The 11,796-nt window shown below is 40.5% G+C and overlaps 2 protein-coding genes across 2 annotated transcripts in view; both read right to left on the bottom strand.

Annotated features, from left to right (window-relative positions):
• Positions 1-2,593, bottom strand: part of phldb1a (pleckstrin homology-like domain, family B, member 1a) — a 65,482-nt gene extending 62,889 nt beyond the window's left edge. The window contains exon 1 of the mRNA XM_047379258.1: positions 2,448-2,593. The gene's annotated coding sequence lies outside the window, so the exon portion shown is untranslated. The remainder of the gene's footprint in view (positions 1-2,447) is intronic.
• Positions 2,594-6,511: 3,918 nt separating this feature from the next.
• LOC124876499 (histone H2AX) lies at positions 6,512-7,153 on the bottom strand. Its single transcript, XM_047379333.1, has one exon. It carries the CDS (start codon positions 7,076-7,078, stop codon positions 6,650-6,652), a length of 429 nt encoding a protein of 142 aa, XP_047235289.1. The 5' UTR covers positions 7,079-7,153; the 3' UTR covers positions 6,512-6,649.
• Positions 7,154-11,796: the final 4,643 nt, after the last annotated feature.

Raw genomic sequence — 11,796 nt, forward strand, 5'->3', positions numbered from 1 at the left:
TTTTATCTTTCAGTTTAACATCCATTTCCTATAACCTCAATCCAGGCGTGGCTGAGGAGGCTGGTGAATATCTCCAGTGGTCATTGTGTGGGAGGCAGGGTACTTCCTGGACAGGGTCACCAGTCCATCACAAGGCAACACAAAGACAACCATGCATCTATCTGAACAGCATAAAATATTTTTTTACATCCCACCAAATAACAGACACAAGTCAACATTGTTTTAACAATTCTAAGTTGGCGAATCGTTCTCCTTGTAGCTTTGAAAAATGCAGGGAAAATCAGGCTTTTCAACAAAATCTCCTTTAAAAATTTACAAAAATGTTGAAGGTCAGGTTACGTTGGCCAATTTGTTAAACACTGTCAACATTCTAATCGCATTTAGACATAATGTCAAGAAAGGACTCTTGGAGTGGACCAAAATGCAGACAGGCAGGCAGAAGCAGCACAGTGAGTATAACAGTTGAACTATTAAAACAAAGCAGTACGAACCAGCAAGAAGAAAACAGAACTAAGAGTATATACAGTACACAGCACAAGTGAGACAAGGAGACCGATTGGCATGGCACAAGTGGACTGATTGAAGCTGACTGCAAAATGGCTGTGGCATAGCAGAAACAAATAAACATGAATGAGCTGAACAGAGATGATGGGAATAATCAAACAGACGTAACCAAACAAATTAAAATGCACCATAACAGAATGTAAGAATAAGTACCAAACCTAAAGGAAAAACAGAACCCAAACATGTACAAATTATGACACATCAATAAACATCTTCAAATGGAGGTCTATTTACCTGACATATTTTAGCCAAATTTACACCCATGATGTTTGACAGGAGCAAACGTTGTCCTTTTGCATACATTTTGCTCAGGGGGATGGAGTTACAAAGCCAAAAACACTGAAATGTACAAATGGTCCCAAGGAAGAAATAATGCCTGAACATATCTTTTTTATTATTTTGTCATTTCTGACTTTTGTTAAAAATGATTTATAAGCTGATTCAAACCATCCACCACCATCTGACTAGTGGTGAGATCATTAGAGACTCCAAGACGTTTTGACTGCCACTCGGCCTGGGTTACAACTCACAATTGGTACATGGTTTGGGTCAATCATTTGGTGTAACTTGTAGTTACATTCAACTTAATAGCAAAGAGGAGAGAATTTCTAGCCTCTAATGGGGGTCAGTTAGGTAAGAGGTATGGAAGACCAGCAGATGAAAATAATTATCTAGGTGGAGGCTTAGTCAAAGGAAATGATTCACACCAAGGCTAAAGAAAACAGGTTTACGGATCATCTGTTCTCCTGAGGCACTTCCTCCCAGACCTAGCTAGAATCCTGCCCTCGCACCACCCTTTACAGATGCACACATAGCCTTTGCTCCATTCTTGACCTAAACATAAATGTAACTAGTTAAAGCTTTTTGCGGTCAGATAGAGGGAATTCTGCATACAAGGTTGAACTCAGGACAAGACAGGCTATCCAGATGAAGGACAGGATTTACAGATGGATCACAGATGACTGCAAACAGTTAAAGAGCATTACTGTGTTTCAAAGAAGGACCAATCAAATATGTGTACAACGTTTTGCACTTTCAAAGTAATATTAAACCAACAACCCACTAAAATGAAGCATAGATTGCTTTGTTACATCTGCCCACATCAGTCACATCTCAAATACCTCACAAAAGCATTCATACCCCTCCAAACCTTTTTCACATATTGTCACATCATAACCAGATGTTTTTAAAAAAGCTTTTAAAAAACAGAACTCAAAATGTAACGTGCATATAGCCTCTTTCACTCTGATGCACCTATATAAAGTCCAGTGCATGCTGTGGGCATGCTTTCCTTTAGCAGGGACAGGCAAGCTGTTCAATTCAAATTGATGGGAAGATGGTTGGAGTTAAATACAAGACAATCCTGGAAGATAACCTGCTGTAGGCTGCAAAAGACTTGAGGCTGGGGTGGAGATTTACTTTCCAGCTGGACAAGGATCCTTAGCATGCAGCTAGAGTTACGACCGAATGGGTTAGATCAAAGCATATTCACGTGTTGGAATGACCGCCTCAGCCACATGTGCACTTCGCGCTCCCTTCAGATAAATACTTCATTGCGCTTTAATTCCACCAAAGCGCATTACTAGACTCCTAAGCCCCAAACCAGCCAGACCTCTCATGCAAATAAAATTCTCCAATCACAAAGCCAGCTGGGTTTGACCCCTAATCTTTCTAAAACCACATGACAACCACCTGTATCCACTCCTCTAAAAAATATTACAGAACAAAATGTTTGCTAGAAAAGACACCACATAATAAACAGGGAGTGAAATAGGATTAAAGTGATGAAGATCAACAGTAACCGTGACCCCTATTGTTTCTTTCACGCTATGCAACAAATGCTCACTCACAGCACAAAAGCACATATTTTTATCTTTAATTACCCAAATTGGCAAAGAAAGTTTTCTTCCCTGAAGAAGGCTTCGACACAAAGATTAAAGACATGAAGCGGGGCATCATTCCAAAACTTAATGTGAAAAGTTTCCCAGTCGTCTCAGGGATGGAAACATGTTGTTCTTTCTTCACTGCTGCTCACTTACTTTCAAAGTGAATGTTTTTGGTGTGCCTCCACACATCTTTCTGCCAGGTCCATCCCTCTTTCCATCCTTCTTTCTCTCCCCACTCATTGTTCCTTTTCCTATGTAAATTACACATATACAGTGAGTATGTTTGAACAAACGTCTTGTGAAACCATTTTGATTCTATTTCTTCTGTTTGTTTAGCTTTTTCATCCTCAAAAGTAAAATATGCATATCCTTGCATGAAGTGACAGATGTACCATGAAATTACCAACACTTGCTTCCACCAACAACTGCTGGGAAGAAAAAACAAGATCGATAATTTTGAAACTCACCACAGTGAGTGAAGACTGGGTTCACTGGTGGGCTTCTGGGCTGGGATTATTAGCCTGGATGCTGGTGTTGGGCACGTTGTCAAGGCTTGGGGTAATTGGTTCCGCCTGTCTGGGTTCAATTTAGACTTGTTGCGTCATGCTGCTTATTTTGCCAGTGATAAAACCAGACAGCACAGAAAAGGTGATGGGTGATTCAGCTGCACATCTCTGGGTTGTAGTGGGAAAATCTGTGACTTGACCTCATCTTTTAGGCAAAATGCTACTGTCAGATTCAATAAAAAGTTGGATCCATTACATGGTTTGAACCACTAAACTTTTGTGCTATTTTTTATTTTATTTTTGAAAGAAGGCTACTTGAGATATTTGTCTGTTGAAACAATATGGACAGGAAGCTTTCAACTGCTGATCTCATATGAAACAGTCAGCCCCTAGTGGCAGACCCTGTGAACAGCATTTCTCATCATTACACAGATCCTTTCTGTCACTTTCTGTATTGCATGCAGTTGAAACCAGATGTGTACATGCTTTGTATAAAAGCACTGACTGATATTAAATCAGACAAACGTTTTCCAGTTAGCTCAGTCACAATTGCCAAAACTATTTCTCAGCTAAATGCCCAAAATAATGAAAGAGAGAATCTTCCAGGAATTTCCAGAATCCTCTAGAAGTTTCCTTAAATTCAGAAGTTTACATCCATGCTCATTATATGGTGGAGTTTCATTTTAAACTTGTATGGCTTGGGTCAAATGTTTTATGTATCCTTCTACAATCTTCTCACAGTAGTTTGCTGGACTCTAGGACCGTTCATCTTGACAGAACTGGTGTAACTGAGCCCACACAAGCATTTTCAGCTCTGCCCACAGATTTTTTATCAGAATCAGAATGGGACTGAGACCAGAACTTTGTGCTTTTGTGCTTGTCACAACAAAATTCTGACTTAAGATGCTTTGAAACTAATTTGACTGAATTCTTAGGTCCATTTGGGCCCAATCTTTAACTTTATGGCTAATAGATGTTGCTTCAATATTTCAAACATAGTTCTTTCCTCCTGAAACCATCTACTTTGTGAAAGACATCAGTCCCCCCTACAGCAAAAAACCCACAACATGATGCTGCCACCTCCGTATTTCACAGCTGGCATGGAGTTCTCGGACTTACAAGCTTTCCTCTTTTTTCCAAATGCAATGATGGTCTTTATGGTCATAAATAATGAGACTCTCTTACCAGCTTCAGACAGCATTTTCACAAGATTTGTTGCTTTTGCTCTGGGTTAAATACGCATATTTAACATCTCTGGGACACAGAATCGGTCACGTTCCCAAAGATTGTGAATGCTGGAAAGTCTCATGCAGATGGTACTGGCATATAATTGTTTGAACAGATGAACGTGACACCTTCAAGCGTCTGGAAATTGTACTCAAGGATAAACTGGACCGGTGGACGTCTACAATTATCTTTCTGATATCTTGGCTGATTTGTTTAGAATTTTTCAACATAAAAGCAGTGTGTTTGAGGTGTTACCTTAAATACATCCAGAGGTGTGCTTCCTTTTATCTCAGATATTGTAAAGTATCTTGTTAATAATTATGCGAGATTTCCCAAACTGTTTAAATTCTGTTAACAATCCTCTCTCATTATTTTGGGTTTTATCAGATTTAAATAATGTTGATAACCCTAACTGACATAAAACCAGAAAGGTTTAGTTAAATTTATTTTCGGACAATGGGAAAACAGGTTTTGTGTCTTTTTATGCAGCTTATGTAAATATATGGTTGCAAATGTAAATGTGCCATGTTATCTTTTGAAGGCGGGATGAGAGGGGGATTAATGGACAAAAAAAGTCAAGCATATTAGTATCAATCATTCATTCATCTTCTATACCGCTTATTCCATAGTGGGTCACAGGGAAGCTGGTTCCAGCAGTCTACGGACGAGAGGCGGGGTACACCCTGGACAGGTCGCCAATCCATCGCAGGGCAACACAGAGACATACAGGACAAACAACCATGCACACAGAGAGACCAATTTACCTAATAGTCATGTTTTTGGACTCTGGGAGTACACGCATGCAGGGGGAGAACATGCAAACTCCATGCAGAGACTCCTGACCGCTCTTGATTTCCTTTAAGTAATATGATCTGTGTTGGCCAAGAGAGCAAATTTACATGTGGCTATTTTATTATTTATTACTTGCAACAAATATATGATTTATAATTGTTTTTGTTTTTTTTTTATAAATTAATGGAGATCCTCCCAAAAGTGTAGTTCATGTTGTATAACTCACTGTGTGTCATGAATTATGCCAAAACATTTCCTTCCAGATACTCAATTTTATTAAACAGCAGAAGTTTACCCATAATGGTGCTGTACAAAATCTATTAAGATGTAGCTATTATTAGTTCAGCGAATTTGACTGTGTATAACTTGATTTGAATCTGTCTGTAATAGGCTATTGGATAAATTTTAAGGACTTTATATTAATTCGGATTCCTTATAATTGAATCAAAATTGGAACCATTTGTCTTGTTGTGAATTGAGGGCATCTAAATAAACTGAACTGAGATGTAATCGCTTTCTATGCTTGTGGTGGTAAACAGGCTGCAGATGTTTTCTTCATGTGCAACAAGGAAACACCTGGGAGCTGCACGTAGAATTAACCGTTAAAACATGTTTTGTTGGCTTTAACCACATCATCACAAAGAGACAGAACATTCAGATCGCATGCGACACATTAAATCAATTTTATATACAAACCAGTAAATCTAATTGATAAAATTTATCTTATACTTGACCCAACAACACTGTAACACGTTGTTTTTTTGAGACATGAGTTATGAGTTGTTTGTGGAATCAGATAAAAATCATTTTAAAAGATTAAGACAATTTTTGGCAGCAAAGGCTGGAAAGACACTTGACCTAAAAACATACAATAAAACAATGAATCCAGTAACATATCTTAAATATAGTTAGCTAAGGAAGGCATCCATTCAGTTATTCTCATTTAGTGTGGGTGCTAATCATTTATTTGTTCATAAATGTTACTGTCTGAATCTTTAATAGTTGAACTTATTGGAAAACTGGGGTCAATATACCCAAATAGACCAACCCAATCATTTCTTTGAGATTTCACAATCTCACGTTAACTCCGTTTAAGAAAATGAGTCTTGCTTTTACAACGTTCAGTCGCCAAGATTGACTCCGGACTTTTTCTCCTCAATGTTCATTTCTGTTGGCCCTTACCCGTCTTTACTGATACCATCTCACCTTCTCCATTAAATTGCCTTTAAAGATATCCACTTCTCTGCTTGTAAATTTCACGCCACAATAGGAAATATATTCGCCTTGTAGAGGCTTCTGGAGATGGTAACTAAACCCAAAATAGTTGCATGGTGCAGGGCAAATTGATGCGATTTAATGTCCGGACAACAGAAATAATTTGAACAGTTAATTTTTATACCTGCAACCCAAATCAATTATACATTATGGGTTAACTAAAGTGCCGACTAGATAAACTGTATACCCGCCTCCATCAGTTGTTCAGACTAGCAAGTAGCGTCACATACCCTGAAGTCAACACGTACTATATGGACGAGATTAGAAAAAAAAATGCCTTTATTAAATAGACAAAATAAATCGTGTGAGGCAAGACAGAGGTCAACAGAAAAGTTGCTCTCATGAGTCGGTGAGTGGCCCTTAAAAGGGCCTTTGGTTGTGTAGTCATTAGCCAGCTAGCTAGTACTCTTGAGACTGAGAGGAGGCCTTCTTTCCCGCTTTCGCGGAGCTCGGTGCCGACTGGCCGGTCTTCTTGGGCAGCAGGACGGCCTGGATGTTGGGCAGCACGCCTCCCTGGGCGATGGTCACGCCGCCGAGCAGTTTGTTGAGCTCCTCGTCGTTGCGGACAGCCAGCTGGAGGTGTCGGGGGATGATGCGGGTCTTCTTGTTGTCTCTGGCGGCGTTGCCAGCCAGCTCCAAGATTTCAGCAGTGAGGTACTCGAGGACGGCGGCGAGGTAGACAGGGGCTCCGGCACCCACTCTCTCGGCGTAGTTTCCCTTGCGGAGGAGACGATGGACACGGCCAACAGGGAACTGGAGCCCGGCGCGAGAGCTGCGGGTCTTAGCCTTGGCGCGTGCCTTAGCTCCGGTTTTGCCTCTTCCAGACATGGTCAAAAACTTGCTGTCTCTTCAACTGGCAGGAATAAACAATAAGGAAGAAGCCGGGTATGACCTGGATATAAAGCCCAATGTTGATCCCGCCTTCTACTGCGATTGGTTGCTACGGGGAGGAAGTCTTATTTCATTGGCTCTGAAAGGTCAAACTGAAGAGAAATTCAGTAACAGTTGGCGTATCAATTTTGACATTAAACCAATCGTGTTGTGTATTGGCAAATAATCAAAGGTAATTGGTTAGCTGTTTCCCTCCTCGTTGTCAATGGATGATATGTTTGGGTACAGGCAAAAAAACCAATCAAGTGACTTCCCTCCAGCTTTAAACTTTTGGCGCCTTTGTATAGTCTGCGTGGAAATAAATTCATTTTACGGCTTATAGTATTTTTTTTATTCATTTATGTTCAGCGAAAAAAAAAACAGCCTTTCTGGTTTATTTGACGGCCAAGATATTTGGTTTTTTTCCGTTTGTTACAGGAGTCCATGAACTGTTGTGTACGACAATAAATAATAAAATGTAAAGTATTATACAGATAAAGCTACAGACCTACATGTATTTTGCATTATGGCCAACAAAAAGGACTTTAATCGTATTTCCCTTTTTAAAATACACAGTGGCTTGCAAATGTTTTCACACCCCGCGAACTTTCTCTACTTTATTGTTTTGCAGTTTAATATATTTTAGTGGGGTTTTATGTAATAGACCAACGCAAGTAGTGCATAACTGTGAAATTGAGGGAGAAGGATGGCTTCTTTCGTAAATTGTATAGATACTTCCTATATTGTTGTATATTTATCTGCAGCCCCACAGCTAGTGGAAAACTTTAAACAGGACTTCACATGGCTTTATTCTTGGATTCTTCCATAAATGCCAGATTTGTAGAGTGCAGAAGTAATTATTTTCCCCAGCACACTCTTCCGAGTTTTTTTAGAACAATGTATGTAATCATTTTCCTTACACAACACATTTATACAATATTATAAATTATTCTATCACACAATAAAAATAAAATATGTCTCTCTGTGTTAAATGTGATGAAATGTGAAAATCTTCAGGGTTTGAAAATATTTAGTAGGCACTGTGTTCCCCATCTTCTTATAGACAGAGAAATTATTGTTTTTTAGACAAAAATAATATATTTGCTTTTTTTTGCCTTTATGTGAAACTACACAATTCAACTGATGACCAGTGTTGGGGTTGGAAGGCGGGGGTGGGGTTGTAGGAAAAATTAAAAACAAGTCTCATGAGTCTCATGTAACAAAAACCAATATTTATAATACAATGTGTTGCAGTGAAATCAAAAAATTACTTGTTTTATCACAAGGAGAAATGTGGATGAACTATATTTTGTAGCATAGTGTTTTGTAAGTGCCAAGAGGACTTTGTAAGCTCCCCAGAAGACTGTGACAAATGCATGTAGACAAGAGCAGAACACTGTAAGGGCAGGGCAGAATCAGAGTGACAAGAGGTCTGAAACGACTCTGCAGAGGTGTAAACAGCCAACGATCATGCACTCGTAAAGAGCCCCTCTAAGACAGAAACCATCAACCTCTGCTGGGGCAAATAAAGGAGCTTCTTCCACTGCAGGGTTGTAACAGAGATGCATACCCCTCACCCACTCTAGCCTCGAAAAAACACCCCCTTCCTGTCTTCTCATAACATAGGTAGTCAGTATAACTGGATCCAGTGTGAACTTACATCTGGTGAATAAACATGGTGCTTCATTACTGGATATCCTTTGTTTTCAAAATACTGTTTGTTAGTAAAAAAGAAAAATTGAATACATTTTTAGGCATTGAAATGGCAAACTGAACCACTTTTGTTAATTCAATTCAGTTTATTTATATAGCGCCTGTTCACAACACGTCGTCTCAAGGCACTTCACAAAGGGTTTGGAATGGTATAGGTTTGTTGGGGAGGTTAGATTAAAACTACTGAGTGTTAGAGTTTGGCCAATTTAGAATGGACTATGTGTAGGGTTACTAAGTAAAATAATACACTGATAAAGTGTGTCCATGTCGAGCCCAATGGTGGGCATTGTTATACTAAAAACCACACGGATTGGAGGTACCTCTCTCTGTCAGACTGATTATAACCATTGGAAAAGAGAAGGGGTCGTACAGGTAGCAGAAATGGAGGGTGTGTTTGCACCTCAACCATAACTGAGCCGGTTTAGGCTAAACCTGACTCCCCCTTACTCCATCCAACAGGGAGGGAGGAAGGCAGAGGTAGAAATAATTGGAGAGTGTTGTTTCCTGTTGCATTGTGTGGGTGGAAGGTGGGTAACTTTAAAATGGGCTAAGTCAATTCAATCAAATCATATAGATTTCAAAATGTTGTTAAAATGTGTTATTTTGTCACTAGAACTAATTCAAATCTTATTATGTGTATGTTTCCTGTATCTTGATGGCCTGATAAAATACACTGCTCAAAAAAATAAAGGGAACACTCTAATAACACATCCTAGATCTGAATGAATGAAATATTCTCATTGAATACTTTGTTCTGTACAAAGTTGAATGTACTGACACCAAAATCACACAAAAATCATCAATGGAAATCAAATGTATTAACCAATGGAGGCCTGGATTTGGAGTCACACACAAAATTAAAGTGGAAAAACACACTACAGGCTGATCCAACTTTGATGTAATGTCCTTAAAACAAGTCAAAATGAGGCTCAGTATTGTGTGTGGCCTCCATGTGTCTGTATGACCTCCCTACAACGCCTGGGCATGCTCTTGATGAGACGGTGGATGGTCTCCTGAGGGATCTCCTCCCAGACCTGGACTAAAGCATCCACCAACTCCTGGACAGTCTGTGGTGCAACGTGACGTTGGTGGATGGAGCGAGACATGATGTCCCAGATGTGCTCAATCGGATTCAGGTCTGGGGAACGGGCGGGCCAGTCCATAGCTTCAAGGTCTTCACCTTGCAGGAACTGCTGACACACTCCAGCCACATGAGGTCTAGCATTGTCCTGCATTAGGAGGAACCCAGGGCCAACCGCACCAGCATATGGTCTCACAAGGGGTCTGAGGATCTCATCTCGGTACCTAATGGCAGTCAGGCTACCTCTGGCGAGCACATGGAGGGCCATGCGGCTCTCCAAAGAAATGCCACCCCACACCATTACTGACCCACTGCCAAACCAGTCATGCTGAAGGATGTTGCAGGCTGCAGATCGCTCTCCACGGTGTCTCCACACTCTGTTATGTCTGTCACATGTGCTCAGTGTGAACCTGCTTTCATCTGTGAAGACCACAGGGCACCAGTGGTGAATTTGCCAATCTTGGTGTTCTCTGGCAAATGCTAAGCGTCCTGCACGGTGTTGGGCTGTGAGCACAACCCCCATTTGTGGACGTCGGGCCCTCATACCATCCTCATGGAGTCGGTTTCTAACCGTTTGTGCAGACACATGCACATTTGTGGTCTGCTGGAGGTCATTTTGCAGGGCTTTGACAGTGCTCCTCCTGTTCCTCCTTGCACAAAGGCAGAGGTAGCGGTCCTGCTGCTGGGTTGTTGCCCTCCTACGGCCTCCTCCACGTCTCCTGGTGTACTGGCCTGTCTCCTGGTAGCTCCTCCAGGCTCTGGACACTACGCTGACAGACACAGCAAACCTTCTTGCCACAGCTCACATTGATGTGCCATCCTGGATGAGCTGCACTACCTGAGCCACTTGTGTGGGTTGTAGAGTCCGTCTCATGCTACCACGAGTGTGAAAGCACCACCAACATTCAAAAGTGACCAAAACATCAGCCAGAAAGCATAGGTACTGAGAAGTGGTCTGTGGTCCCCACCTGCAGAACCACTCCTTTATTGAGTGTCTTGCTAATTGCCAAAGATTTCCCCCTGTTGTCTTTTCCATTTGCACAACAGAATGTGAAATTGATTGTCAATCAGTGTTGCTTCCTAAGTGGATAGTTTGATTTCACAGAAGTTTGATCTACTTGGAGTTATATCGTGTTGTTTAAGTGTTCCCTTTATTTTTTTGAGCAGTGTACTATAAAAGCCAAAGAACAAAGTCGTAAATACAGCGTCTTGCAAATGTAACATTTTACATTTTGTCATGATACAACGTCCAGCATATTATATTGTAATTTGATGGAATACACCAACACGTCCCATCACATTACTGTGTTTTTTACAATTAAAAATTTGAAAAATTTATTTCTATACAGCCCCCCTGAGTCAATACTTTGTAGAACCTCCTTTCAGAGGCAAGTTTTTTGTGTTACCTCTCTACCAGATTTGCACGTCTAAAACAATTGACATTGTTGACCGTTTTTCTTTGCAAGATAGCTAAGGGCCAACAAAAAGTATGAGTGAACATCAGTTTTCAGGTCCTGTCACAAACTCTTTACATCTGGGCTTTGACTGGGCCATTCTAAAATATAATGAATACGTTTGTTTTTAACCATTTAATTGTAGTTGTGCTTGTATGTTTAGGGTCATTGTCCTGTTATAAGGCGAACCACTCAAATCTCAAATCTTTTGCAACTTCTATAACAACGTCTTACAGTATTGCCCTGTATTTAGCTCCAACAAGCTTCCCATCAGATCTGACCAGCTTCCATAAGCCTGCTGAAGAAAAGCGAGCCCACTGCATGATGCTGCCATCACGTTTTGCTTTGGGGTTGGTGGGTTCTGGGTGCCGTGTTAGCTGTCTTCCACACATAGGGTTTGGCATATAGGTCAAATAGTTCAATATTTG

The sequence above is a fragment of the Girardinichthys multiradiatus genome, chromosome 11 (genome assembly GCF_021462225.1).
Source record: "Girardinichthys multiradiatus isolate DD_20200921_A chromosome 11, DD_fGirMul_XY1, whole genome shotgun sequence".
Classification (NCBI taxonomy): Eukaryota; Metazoa; Chordata; class Actinopteri; order Cyprinodontiformes; family Goodeidae; genus Girardinichthys; species Girardinichthys multiradiatus.